The sequence below is a fragment of the Fusarium flagelliforme genome (assembly GCF_020744385.1).
Source record: "Fusarium flagelliforme strain FIESC 12 MPI-CAGE-AA-0113 chromosome Unknown B0J16scaffold_3, whole genome shotgun sequence".
In the NCBI taxonomy this organism is placed as follows: Eukaryota; Fungi; Ascomycota; class Sordariomycetes; order Hypocreales; family Nectriaceae; genus Fusarium; species Fusarium flagelliforme.
The window spans coordinates 3954906-3968119 of record NW_025763505.1 but is presented as its reverse complement, the minus strand read 5'-3'; the positions used below and the strand labels follow the sequence as shown (position 1 = coordinate 3968119).

The 13214-nt window shown below is 50.0% G+C and overlaps 4 protein-coding genes across 4 annotated transcripts; 2 read left to right on the top strand and 2 right to left on the bottom strand.

Annotated features, from left to right (window-relative positions):
* Positions 1-2094: 2094 nt before the first annotated feature.
* B0J16DRAFT_383087 (uncharacterized protein) lies at positions 2095-2454 on the bottom strand (the record flags this gene model as incomplete). The annotated part of the gene is made up of 1 exon (XM_046131302.1): positions 2095-2454. One exon carries the CDS (start codon positions 2452-2454, stop codon positions 2095-2097), a length of 360 nt encoding a protein of 119 aa, XP_045985131.1.
* A 1156-nt stretch (positions 2455-3610) lies between these two features.
* B0J16DRAFT_318852 (uncharacterized protein) lies at positions 3611-4198 on the top strand (the record flags this gene model as incomplete). The annotated part of the gene is made up of 2 exons (XM_046125480.1): positions 3611-3918; positions 4051-4198. 2 exons carry the CDS (start codon positions 3611-3613, stop codon positions 4196-4198), a joined length of 456 nt encoding a protein of 151 aa, XP_045985130.1.
* Positions 4199-10178: 5980 nt separating this feature from the next.
* Positions 10179-11743, top strand: B0J16DRAFT_110451 (uncharacterized protein). The gene is made up of 2 exons (XM_046121432.1): positions 10179-10921; positions 11057-11743. The coding sequence occupies exons 1-2, from the start codon at positions 10532-10534 to the stop codon at positions 11567-11569; spliced, it is 903 nt and encodes a 300-aa protein (XP_045985129.1). The 5' UTR covers positions 10179-10531; the 3' UTR covers positions 11570-11743.
* Positions 11744-11799: 56 nt separating this feature from the next.
* B0J16DRAFT_339070 (uncharacterized protein) lies at positions 11800-13173 on the bottom strand. Its single transcript, XM_046127506.1, has one exon. The coding sequence runs from the start codon at positions 12943-12945 to the stop codon at positions 11917-11919; it is 1029 nt and encodes a 342-aa protein (XP_045985128.1). The 5' UTR covers positions 12946-13173; the 3' UTR covers positions 11800-11916.
* Between the last annotated feature and the right edge of the window lie 41 nt (positions 13174-13214).

Below are 13214 nucleotides of genomic sequence, written 5' to 3'. Positions count from 1 at the left end.
TGCTACTGCTACCCGTTTATGGGACCGTTCTAGCACGTGGTTCGTTGGCACATAGTCGAGATCCTCTCGCGATTTAACAATCATGGCTCCCGACACGACGAAATACGACACCGAAGTCGATATGCGCAACCATACTTATCTTATTCTATCATCGCCCCAACTCAACTCCGCGATCACCGACCACAATTCCAACCCCAGCTCGGCCCCCGCCTCGATTTCTACACACAGTCCTCCACCAGCTCATATCGGGCAATCCACCCGATGTGTGATGGTCTGTAAACTTTGACTATTCAGCTAATAGTACACGCGTCGTTGTATACATCACTAAACATACGATACCTGAGAGACATGTCTCGGACTGTCATTCTATAGTGAACGGCTTAGAACGGTAAGCCACAAAGATGATCTGAGACATTTGGGGACACCAAATCCCGATGCCGCTTGCTTTGAGCATGAGCACACCGGTAATTCCGTACACCTTGCTTCCTATTCGATGACGAAGGGTTTGGGGCTCTCTAACCCATAGGTCCCCCAAGCCCCGGCAAGACAAGGGCATATACCTCAATGGGACGGTCCATTGCACATTGCTTAATGACCTGCCGAATAAAAGAGCGCCTGTCAACGGGAGAAAATAACACGATAGATCCGGTTGGTCTTTCGTTGTGCGACATTACCTGAATACACAATGTCTTGAAGGTGGTCTGCTTTCTATTACTATTGTCCTATTTGGTGTGACTGAGAACCTTTTCCAGCCGACTGCGTCTACATCGGCGGCATTGTTCGGTCGTGTTTCCTCAACTGATATCTCTTGTCTCCTCGTGCCATCTCCTACCACATAACTTGGATAATTAAATACTTATCCTGTACCCTCCCCTGATTTAATCGCCATGGAACCAGCGCTCTTGGTTCACTATACATAGCTCACAGATGCCCCAAATAACCTGTGTCAAACATAGACTCATCCTCGTTACTTGTGTGCCTGTGGTCCACACACCCCGGCTCCGCCTATTCATCCATGCACACAATGCAGGCACTGCCACCATCCTCCGTCGGCAATTTCTACTGACTGGCCCTGTTGGTACAGTCGAGGGCGGTAGATAGACTACGATGCATAGCTGATATACGATCAGCACTGATCCAAGATAGATGGAAACAAGAATAACTTAAAGATAGAACGCGCTAGATTGACCTATAATTCCACCTGGTTTGCACCCGTGGATGTAAAGAAATAATGCAATACAAACATAACTTGGCTGCCACAGGGGGTTCAAGTTTCGTCCCACAAGCTGCTCGTGCATGCCCCCAGTGCTTGCCTGCGGTTTCTTCTCGTCTTTTGACCTCTTTAACTTCTCCCCCCCTTCTCTCTCGTCTCGTGGGTCTCACGAAACTCGGCTAATACCATGAAATGTTGAAAGGAAGATGATATAAAGAAGAAAGACCTATCTCTTCTAACACATGAAGAGTGTAAAGCTGAAAAGAGCAGAATTCATTCTCAAAAATCGCCGCTGACGAGAGAGACCGTCTTGTCGTTCATTGTCCGTCCTTTCTTCTTCTGCCCCTCTTTTGCTCTTGGCCGAACTCCATCTTTCGGTATCAACTGTAGGTAGCCTTTTTCGTCCATCTCGTCTCGCGCGAATAGAAAACAAGGGTGTCATAATCATCATCATTATACGATAACATGTATCGATGTCCTAATAGAACTCTGCCCTGCCGCCCGCTCACTGACCAAGGTCCGCTGCCTCGTCAGCAAGATAAAGCAGAGTAAAGCAGCACAGTTCGCTCTGCTCGTTTGGGATGTCTTTTGTTGGCGAATCGGTTTGAGATATCGTCATTTTACTGCAACAATAGGGTTAGTCAGTCGCTCACAATCTCTGTATTTGACGGATGCCTGCCCAACCCCAACACCCACAGCCCACGCTATATGCAAGCAACACCACCATTACAGCCCAGGCACACACCCTCACACCCCTTTTGGCTCTCCCGTCCCTCTTTTTGCTTTTCTTCTGGGGGTGTTCCTTTCTTCTCTTTGCGCCCATTGCCTCTTGTCGTCTTTTCTGGGTGTGTCTTCTTCACTCGAAGGGAACAGACATAGAATCAAGGTAAACAATGCTCCAAACTCACCTGGCCAAGCGTCCGTAGCCTTTGATTATGCTCCTCTTGCATACGGTAAATCTGTCCCAGCACTTCCTGCATCTCGCCGCACGTTCGTTCAATAGTGGCATTACGGTTGCCCTCACGTTGCCAGCGTTGGACATCGCGATACATCTTGTCATACCGGCGCTGTTTCTTTTCAGTATCGTGGCAGAGTTTACACGGTTCGCGCTCGTCCTTCGTTTCGTAAACAAGTTTTAGCCCGCACGTCTCGCCCATGCGGTACTCTTTGTTGCACTGCTGGCGGAAGTGGCCCCAACGCCAGAAGCCGCATGTCCAGCGAGTCTGCTCAAAGTAGCACATGGCTGAGGTGTAGTTGTGTGTTGGCACAGGGCCCAGGGCGATTGTTCAAGATGAAAGAAGCAGGGCGTCTCTAACTGGCTGGACAGAAGAGGATAAGTAGCGGAACGACCGAAGGCGGAGAGCGGAGTCTAGGAGGCGAACTTGTAGTCGATGCGAACCGAATCCCGAAGCTCAACTCGCCCAACTATCGAGTCGTATCGAAGCGATCCAGGAACAGTGCAGTACAGTTCAGTAGAGCCGAGCCGAGCGTATCAATATAATCGAATCGAAATAGTGTGAGTAAGTCAGGGCTACGTTTCTTGTCGAGGGGAAACCTAGAGCGCCGCAGGTCAGTCACTGGTATTCCTCCATTGTCTATATCCCGTATGTGCCTCCTTTTCGCATTGGTCAAACTCATTGCTTCCCAACCCAATGCCTCCACCTTCGAACCAAGGTCAACAGGTTGTCCTGCCATATAGCCGACCTCTGAAAGCAGTGTTCGGCCATGATGGTGGAAGAGATAACCAAGATACAAGGTGCAGTTGATGGTCGCCGTAGATAACATTTAGAAGGCTCAGACATTTGACTTACCTGTGAAGCGATCACTGTTGCTGGACAGGCTGCTACTGGATCTAGATCAGATTCAGTCCTTTTGTAGTGTAGACTGGTAGCTGTATCGAAACAGTTTTCTGATTGTCGGTGTTTGATGTAATCGGTAATCTTGGTTCTGTTTTATGGAGTGTTGGAGCCGGTATCTGGTTATTGCAAACAGAAAGCAATGAAAACAGGATTGTGTTTGTTGATTAGTGTAATGGCCGGCCGTTTGCCTTTTCGTGCTTTTCTGTGTTGTGCAATGCTTCTCCGGGTTTGCAAAACAGAATTGAGTCCAAGAATAATCTTAAGAGTGATGCTCGGTCAGAAGCTCTAAGAGTTGGAGCTGTCGTTGTAATCTGAAACCAAGCTTGTGCAAGAGGCACGGAGTGATGTATAAGAGTTCTCTGACTCGGACAGAGTGGATGCTATAGCCATCTTATACTTGTTTGATCCAAAAGTCTCTTCATGTATTCGATCGTCGTGCTGTATATGGCATCCCACATCCACATGTGGGACTCCAGCACACCCAACAAGCAATCGCCTTCTTTCCTTGAACCCCTGGCCTTCAGTGCAGGCCAGATTAATGGCCGTCCACTATTGTGCTTGTTCTTTTCTTCTGCATCTGCGTCTGCTTTTGTTCCTGCGGGATAAAGAGGCTTGCCTGCATGCGGCGATTGGGTATCCGTACTTGAAGCCCCAAATGGCTGTCTTTCCATCGCATCACAGTGTACTCTTGACCACAAAAGGTGCATTACGTTCACCCCTCACCCGCTCTAATTCACATTCACCTCTTCTATACCGCTGCCGCGCGACGTACCGCGACTATTTGATGGCTCTAACCTTGAACTACGCGGTTCCTGAGTCTCGATGTAGTGCTGGAGCAACCAATCTGTGAGTGTGTTTCCCAAAGACCCTGCAGCATGTATATCGACGTTAGAGCCGCCTAACAGCGGCCACATGCTGTCCTAGACTTGAGTTGACTCTAGCCTTAAGCTACACATTAGGTCTGGCGTCATTTTGTAGGTCGAATGCTGCCAGTCTCGATCACGCTCCTGCTGGTCAGTGCCTCCATGGAGGAACAGCCAGAGCTTTGGATAGTGAAGTCCCGCGCCATAGTCAACTACATGGAATTAGAGCCCGGTGGTCGCCTGCCACGTTGAACCAGGCCTAGAGTTCGATACACACACCCCTAGCGGTTCAGCAGCTACAGTGCAGCAAAGCAGGGTAGAGGTACGGGGCATCCCCACACCACAAGATGCTACTGCAGTATGTTGTGTGTACAGCACTCGCCATGATGCCGTGACTGCAGTGGAAGCAACGAAAGCAGGGCTGACGATGGGTCAGAGTCTCTCGACAAACCTGCGGGGATGTGTAAATGAATTTCCATGACTGCATATACCTTTGGTGTGATTCAATTTGCCTTTGTGACAGATATTGTTGCTGTCCCAATTCACAATGTACCTGGCCAGATGATATACCCTGGGCCTCCCTCCCTTTACCCAAACTCAGACGTCTAGAACAGAAACACGACAAGGGCTTCCTCTCGATATTTCTTTTCCCTGTCCGCCAACCTTTTCCTTCAGCTGTTGTGTGTCGGTCTTGTCTGTGCTGAGCATACAACTGTTCTGTCAACATTCCATAAGTCTTCCATGGCGCGCTCGTGCTAGCGAAGCCATGAGGCAGCTGGGTCACATAACCGGCCATGTTATTGATAGGAGCCCTGTGCCCTTCCCGCTGCAGCCATGGCCTCGGCCGTGTTCCCCTCGAAGTCTTGTCCTAGTCGAGTATACATGAGGTGGTGTCTTGATCTGCGGCCGTGTGGGGCTTTATGGTTCGTCCCGAGGGCGGACAAGTGTCAGGAAACAAGGGGATTCTTATTGCTTGCAATCTTCAAATTGACTTTTTCGGTGAAAGCCAGGGCTGTGGTTCGCTGCTTTATCCTGCTCTGTGCGTCAGGCCCTTGCGGACTCGAGCTCGATGGCACCGGCGGCCCATTGGCAAAGCGACTGCAGGTCGAAGATCAGCCATTGGATTCTCTCATGGCCTACGACATCAAGTGCTTTTTACGACATCTCGTCGTTCTAATCTCACAAGAAAGCCTGTATTAGGCTTCATCGGCTTTCCGCTTTTAGTTCGGGCCCTTACTGGGACCATTGGCCTTGCAAATCGCTTCCCCTACTCCAAGTTAAGTTCAGGTCAAGACATCTTGTATGTTGCCACTTGAAAGGCCAAGTGTTGGCTATGTACGCCGTTCTTTTCGTTCTCTTGTGCTTCTATAACCCCTGACGGATGGCTGTCTTTGTACAACTGAACCTCATGGTTCTGTCTCGGTCGGTTGCTTCCGTAGTTGCGCAGCATCTTCGTTTTTTCAAGTGGCACGCCAGCATCATTACCCCGGTGAGCAAACCGTTGAAACCCAAACCATCTCAAGAGGCGGTAGTAGCATTGGACGAGTGCGATCACTGTCAGTTCCCACCGAGACAGTGAAGATGCCCGCCACGAACACTTCACAAATAGCACTCAGCTTGGTACCAACCTCTCCATTGTCCCTATCCGTCTTTATTGACCCATGGGTGTCATTTGTACGTATCATTTTCGAGATGAATTGAGTGTGGTTAGGTCGCAAACTCGACAACTGCTTGTGTGTCTTCGTTGCGGTGACGACAAACAGTAATAGGGGGGGCCTTTGCATGGTTCTCGTGCATGGCTGCTGGCTCACATGAATTGATTCATCCGTCTTGCCACTCGGCCGTTGTAGTAGCTTCTGACCCTGGGAAGTCCTCTACCAAATGATTCTGTCAACATTCAAAAGCAATCTGAAGACTATGCTGATGCGCACAAGGCACGTAAATGCACAACGTGGCATCACGCCTCTGGCTAAGGCTATAGCCAGGTCATTGCATTCCGTGGACTTCCTAGAGAAGAAGGAGATTCAAATGCTTGTCGGTGATTGAAAGATACCGTTGTATCTTATCCCATCCATGCCCGCCAGTCATACCTGCCGCCTTATTTGAGTCAGCTCATTCGAATAACGTCCCAACTTATCCGCATGCCTCTCTAGATGCAGTGCCATACCATGCAAAAGAACTATATATCACATCGACTCCGCTGGAAGTGCTTCAGGCGTTCGATTGGGGGCCAGGTAGGTCACTATGTATCTTTTGCCTCAGATTTCGATTTGGCTCCTGCGCCCTCAAAGGTTGCTCAAGTGCATACGGCGCAGCTTCTGATAGAACAGTCAGCTATTCGACGGTGTTGCTGATTGTGCTGTCGGTAAATATCAACATCAGTTGCAAATACTTCGGGGTCGATGTATCGGGCTATGACACCCACGATCTGAGAGTGGCTTGTTGCAATACTACGCAGACATGCATGTCTCTGTAGACCGAACAGGGCACCATGCTATGCCTGGTCACAAAGAATCATCTCGCTTCCAGTCTATCAGTGAGTGTGATAGCCCTAATCTGGTGAACACCTGTGGCATCAAACACCCAAGCCAGGAACGTGGCGGTGACAAAGTATTCATCACAGGGTTGTTCCTTGACAATGCGTCTGAATACTGCTGAGCTGGCCTTCTGCTTCGGGAATGGCTTGCGTCTCGGAAGACTGACTCGCCCGCGATGACTTCACAGCCTGCATGGGATAATCAGTATGGGCGAACAGGGAGTCAGGTTGAGGAGAGCTTGATACTGGCTCTTGATATTGGGCATTGTTGGGCTCAACAGGGATGTATATCAAGTTCTTGGTCTCTGTGGCTGGGATCGCAAAAGAATGTACCCTTCCGCACATATATTGGGCGCCAGTATCTCTGTGCATGTACACGCATTCATTTGGGTGGGTGGATGCACCAAGCGAGACACAAGATGTAAGCTCACGTTTTGGGAGGGCTCACCATTTCTGAGCATCCGGTTAAGTGAAGTAGCAAGAATGGCCGACTTGTAGGCCGGGGTCTGACTATCGTGGTGGTTGTGTATCAGGTGAATAACCTCGTTAGTCTTTGTGGGCACACAGACCGTTTGGTTCCTCAAGAGCTCAGCCTGATAATTACAACGGCCCGGTTGAGCGGCCGGGCCGGCCCGCTTCTGAGTTTTCATGCCAATGTCTCCGTTCCAAGTCGGGTCTTCCTTGGTGGTTCCTGATGCCTTGGGACGTTTAACATGGGTACTTTTGACAGCATTCTGTTTCCCAACACTCTATACTGCTTCCCAGGGTGGTTTCTTACAAGCATCGGACATCGGTATGGGGTCGCTGTTGCCTATTTCCCAACGGCATGGCGTACAACAGCAGTGATACAGAAACAAGCTCCTATACAAGCCACTGCGGCGTTGAGGCTCCAATCTGGTCGGGTAAAGCTAGTAAGAAAAGCCTCGTGGTCGATAGCATCCAATAAGGGTAGAATTTGAGAAGCCACGACCAAACAGTATCTGGCTTGAGTCTGAACCAAACACCTGGGTTGCTGCAAATCATGTGTCTGAAGACCGCTGCATGGAGCCTGTTCACAAGTAACGAGACGGGTGTCCCCGATCGTACCTGGAGCCAATGGGGGGTTCGATCTGAAAGGTTGTCGAAGAATTGAAGAATAGTAATTGGTCCAGCTTGACACTCTTCTGCTTAGAAGCGCGCGAAACTTGAACTTGGCGTCTAGCAATCCCAACCCTTGCTCTTGCCATCTATTATTCCGCTCATCTGTACTCAAACGTTGTCCAAATTGTTAGAATGCCCTGATCGCGAGGACATGCTGAAGAGGGATGTCGAATCCTAGCGTTACAGCCGTGTGGAGAGATATGACAAGCAGGGGGTCATCCAGGGGTCAGCGGCTGGAAAATGGGTCTCCTGCCCGGCAGACGCGTTTCTGTTGTCGCCGCATGGACTGTTGCTAAAAGTGATGATTGGTCGGCAACAAGGTTCAGCGCAGCCACCCTGGTGAGGCTAAGATCTTTCCTAATGGCGCAAGATACGGATGACATACAACCGTCAATAAGGCTGAGGTCATATCAAGAACGACCTTGCCATCAATTGAAACAATGTCAGTAGTGGTTCCCTCATACTAGGGTCTATGGGGCCCATTTATAATGCTTCGAAGTTTGTAAGTGAAAGTGAATCAAGTACTGACAACGGTGCGCGCCATTCATATTCCATAAATCCTGAAGTGGAGTATGATCCTGCCCAGGCAATTTGAGTTAGACTCTCTTATAAGCCGCAACATGGTGCTTTTGTGAAAGATGGATGCTATTCAACAGGCCAGAATTAGCGTCAACCTCCTCGGCAATCTGCTAGAGATCGAGGGTTTTGAGGCAGCCAGAGACTTGAGGCATCGTATGGTACTGAAAATTGAAAGGGACCACTTGTCAACCACCACCAAGATGAACAAGATAATTGACACACCTGAAGAATTTGCCGGTTGATCTATACCAGGCCCTCTGTCCGTGAGGGCCCAAAATCTGGCCCGCAGATTCAGGTGAGTTGATAACCACGTCACGACGCCGAGTAAGCGTGTGGGTGTGAGAATAGATCGATTGACTGTAGCAATTGACAAAGAGCGGAACTTGCGTACAAAAAAATGTAATTCTCGTCTACCCGAATTGCTTTTTACGCCAAGGTGTGAGCAGACGTGTACATACACAAGACGTACGCAGACTAGTGAAGGATGCGCGGCAAACAAATACATAGAAACTAGGGGCCATGTGCACAGCTACGTCAGTTTGAGCTGCACACCGTAATAAGTCAAGAGCTGCATGAACGTCGGTTGTCTTTGAGTTCCCGAGTACGTACGCAAATCTATCATAGATCTTTTACCGGGCCTCGCCTGCAACGGATGGTAGCTGGTTGGGGTGGAGGCGTGCAGCAACAGTATGGCAGTAGGCAAGGGCGATTTTAGTGCCTGAACTGCCAAGTGCGACCTGGTGAGACAGCATTCGTTCGCACGTCGAGGGAGATCTTCCGGGTGGCTGTGATGAACATATGCATGCGGAGGCAAATGTGTGATGCGATGTGATACGTATGATGTACTGCAAGTGGGTGTGCGTGCCTGCGGTAGCTTGCAGGAACAGTACGTGGACGGTTTATTTTGCTATTGCGTTGTCGGGTGAATGGCAGGTGATGTTTACATTGGGTCGTGATCGGTGGTGATGTTCGGGCTGTCAACTTGAGGGCGGTGAGAACAAAATGCGAGCCAACAGAAATGATTCAGGATGTTGGCCTGGAAGGAGGCCGGCTAAGGTAGGACATCACGTTGATGGATGTGATGTTGATATGGAAGGTGCGACCTCGGGGGGCGCGTCCGTGGGGAAGAAGGAAAGAAGGAGGCACGGAATCCATGGAGACAGTAGTGGAAATTATGGCAACTTGGGTAATTTAATCTCTTTTGATATCAATGGATGTAATGTCCTGCAAATCTGAGTTACAATGCTTACTTGAATGCAAGTATGGCAGATGGAATGGTTCATGATCTACTCATCTCTAATTTCTCCTGTCCTATCAAGATTTAAGTGCTTGCTTCTTCAGCTCTCCTAACCACGATTCCTGGGACCAGTACTGCCCGTACCTGAACGTTTTGAATCGACCTATGGCAGGTGTCGCTGTATGCGCCTTCTCATCAGACTTCCCACTCGACTAACAGGCTTGGCCGCCGTTAGTGGCCGCTTACACAAACGCTTCCGCACGGTCCATGATGCTCTAACCACATCTGTCCTTCCTTCTCCACTTGTTCCCCTCAACTCCAAGTTTCATCTCGAACCTCACTGTCTCATCACTTCCAACATTCATCTCTACTGTATAATCCATATCTTCTTACAATGACAGCTGCATAATGTTCATACTCTGATACCCACTCATAACTGAAAAGACCATATTTCTAGTCACATCCTTCATATAGGATAAAACGCAATCAACAGACTCTAGAATTGTCACGTCACATTGATCAACCCTTCTACCCAGCGCCTTACCCTACATAATTCAACGCTTTAGTCCTACATCAACGTTAAATCACTCAGACCACTCACTAGTGTTGGCAGCTGATAGATTCGTTGTCAACTGGAGTCCTCACGCCACCCGGCCGATTCTCAGATTGTCTGTCTCCTCTCCCAATTCGGATCTCGCGGTCACGACTGACGGACGAGACCGACCATATCGGCGACCACACTCCTTACGCGCCTTGTTTATCCTCTTCGCGTTTTGTCTCATCGCCACTCCTCTCTTTTGTCGGATTCTCCATCATCCGTCTTGTTGCTTGACCAGAAATCCACTTCGGCGCATCGTCCGTCACAGTTGTACACCAACTACCGCGATCAGGTCTGCGGAGCCTCCATCAAGCAATACGTGTGACGACCTCTTGACACTTGCTCGACGACAATCGGGTTCCCTCGCCTCTTGCCTGCGTCTTCCCGCCTCCTCTGAGCTTCGTAATTTGAAGACCTTTGGCTGGAGAGTTGTCTCTTGACACTCCCACCACTCACACCCTGCTCTCTGTCGCCTGTCGCGCGCCGAGCATCAACACCAAGTCATCATGGAGGCTGTTGCCACATCGTCCGACCAAGTCACTTCACAGGTAGATCAGATGTCGGCCGTGTCATCCCGTTACGGGAATGCCAACTGTTTAGCTCTAGCCGAGGACGGCAAATCTTCCAGCCCTGCCACTTCAGTCATCACTGATGCCCGATCAGACGTCACCCCAGTCGTCACCCCAGTGAAATCCAGCCTTGCTTGGGAGGCAACCTACCCGGCCTCCTCTATTATGGGTAATTGTTCTATCTCGTCTCTCCTGAGAAGCACCAAGAGTGGTATCGGATTGCCGGAGGCAATGGTCGAGCATCACTCTCTGGAAGATCTACCTAACGAAGTCTTGTTTCATATTATGGGCTTTCTGGATGTAAACGACCTCTTGTCAACGTCGAGGGTAAGTAGTTACCATCTACTGTCAGAAAGAACGTAGTCCTTTCCCTAATGGCATGCTGGAGATAATCGTACATACTACCTGAAAACTATCCCGATGACCCAAGGTCTTCGAAACCTGAGGCTAATCGAGAATCAGACAAGCCATCTCCTTCGCGACATATCGCAAGCTCCGATTTTGCATCATTACCGGCTTCAGCAAGTCAGAACAGACCTTATATCGCGTCTTTGTTCACCATCTCGCCCTTCGCTTGCTGACCTAATTGCTCGTTCCATTTTCAGGACACACACTTCCATAGTTTCACGACGCCTGGCTCGCTCCCTGGTCTCAATCCGCCTATCTCGTCGTTTGGCAGCAAGGCCTTCGGCTGCGTCTTTAGTTGAGCGCTCAGTATTACCCAAAGAGTGTGTCCCTGGCATGACGCCTGTGTATATTGCACCAGCAATTGTGGCCAAGAAGAAGGCTGTCGAGAAAGAGAAAGTCAAAGACGGGCTTCGGCAATGGATTGCATCGCGATGGCGGCGTGAAGTCAGAGAGCGCCAAGACGGCGTAAGAAAATGGGAAGAGAGCCGTGGGACAGGGCGCGTATGGAGACTACGTAGGTTCTGGGAAAGAGTCAGTCGTGGTGAAGAATGGGATAGTTCTTGGTAAGTTAGTGATGGTGACTTGTGTAAGTGAGTGAGAGGTTGTAGTGCAGCACACGGGATCTCGTTATATCAGCTACTTAGGCCATAGTGCTCGCCATCGAGACTGATTCCCTCTTGTAATTCATCGCGGCAGTGGTCACAGTTGGTAGAAACGTCGGCAGTCAAGATGACGGCTCTCGGCAATGACCCTGATCCTGTTGGCAGGACTGTTGATATGATATAATACATTATGTAGGCTGTGATGATGTTACAAAATTCGCAAACTCCGTCTCTTACATCGAATTGGTTGAGGTTCCATTCCGGGGTTCCAGCAGCGGTACTTGGTATTCCTGTTCAAGCCCGGAGCCTCTTTCATGCTGTTCGGAACCGGAAGCCTTCCCAATCATCATCGTCTTCTTCATCTTCGTCGTCGTCCTCCTCGTCCTTCTCCTCAATAACTAACGTTTCCGCATTTTCCTTGCCAACGCCAGCGGGTTTCTCAGGTTGGGCATCTTGACTGACACTTCCTCCGCGTTTGCGCAAAGCCTCTCTCTTCTCTTTTAGACGCTGCACGCGGGCCTCAAGTTCTTCCATTTCCTCGAACTCTTCCTCCAACGCGCGAGTCGCCTCCTCCTTTTCATCTTCTAAGTCGGCGTCCACCTGGGCGCGTTGCTTCTCTGCTTCCTCCTCCTTCTGGGCATCTGCAGCGGCAGCTTCCTCTGCCGTCATGGCAGGGGCAGAAATGACCGCGTCTTCGTCGTAGGGAGCTGTGGTAGCAGCAATGTCGGCTTCGAAAGCTGCCCACTCTGCCTCATCGACTGCCGCTGCTGTGGTGGCTGGTCGCTCATCCGTCGCCAGGCTACTAGGTCGGCGTGAGGGGAGTGTAGTGGTTCCATTTTGCGAGGTAAGGTTATTAGACTGTCCTCCAGGGGTGGAAGCTGATGAGCCGTCTCTGTAGGCAGGGGTTGCGGGTCGCGATGGGATCTGGATTTCGATTCCTTGTGATGGTGTCGTCGACGTTCGTCTGGTCAATCGAGGCGGTGTTAAAGTTTGGTCCTTAGCATCTCCTTCCGCATCTTCTGTCTTGTTTCGTTTTCGTCTGCCCTCGTCCATCTCGACATCCCCGTCCCCATCTTCGATAGCCTCTTCGGTATCGTCATGTTTTCGTTTTTGCGCAGCCTGTTGTGAATTACGTCCATTTGAAGACGCTGCCGTTTGTGCCTTTATCAAGCGAGTTTTATGCGCCTCGCTCCGGACGTGCGAGTCCCATAGCGTCTCAGTTTTGATCTGCTCATGGCAGAGGGTGCAGAGGAGCTTGCCTGCTTCGGAGTAGGCAGCGCAGGGGTGTTCTATACGACGAGCAGCGCGCTGTTGCCGCAAAAGAGATCGTACGTCCGACATTGGTATGGATTATAAAGATCACCTGTAATATAGGTAAAAAAGAGAAATGGTGCAGTGTGTGGTGACTCCAGGTCGAGAAAGGTTATGAGGAAATGCGATTGCTGCTGTTCAGATGTCTAATTGATCGAACCGGTAACGAACAAATGAATTTCGAGGGAAATGGCTTTGGATGAGCAAGTGTAAGGCGAGAAAATGGAAGAAAGTAGTAAATAAAGGTTATGACGTTGGAGATTGAAGATTCAGGGTCGTCGAGAGGGTAACAAAGCGAG

Excerpts from the sequence above, each read along its gene's own strand:
- B0J16DRAFT_110451 (XM_046121432.1), top strand. The coding sequence starts at position 10,532 with ATGGAGGCTGTTGCCACATCGTCCGACCAAGTCACTTCACAGGTAGAT. Across the intron at positions 10,922-11,056 it reads ACCTCTTGTCAACGTCGAGG|ACAAGCCATCTCCTTCGCGA; the intron begins GTAAGTAGTTAC and ends ATCGAGAATCAG.
- B0J16DRAFT_339070 (XM_046127506.1), bottom strand. The coding sequence starts at position 12,945 with ATGTCGGACGTACGATCTCTTTTGCGGCAACAGCGCGCTGCTCGTCGT.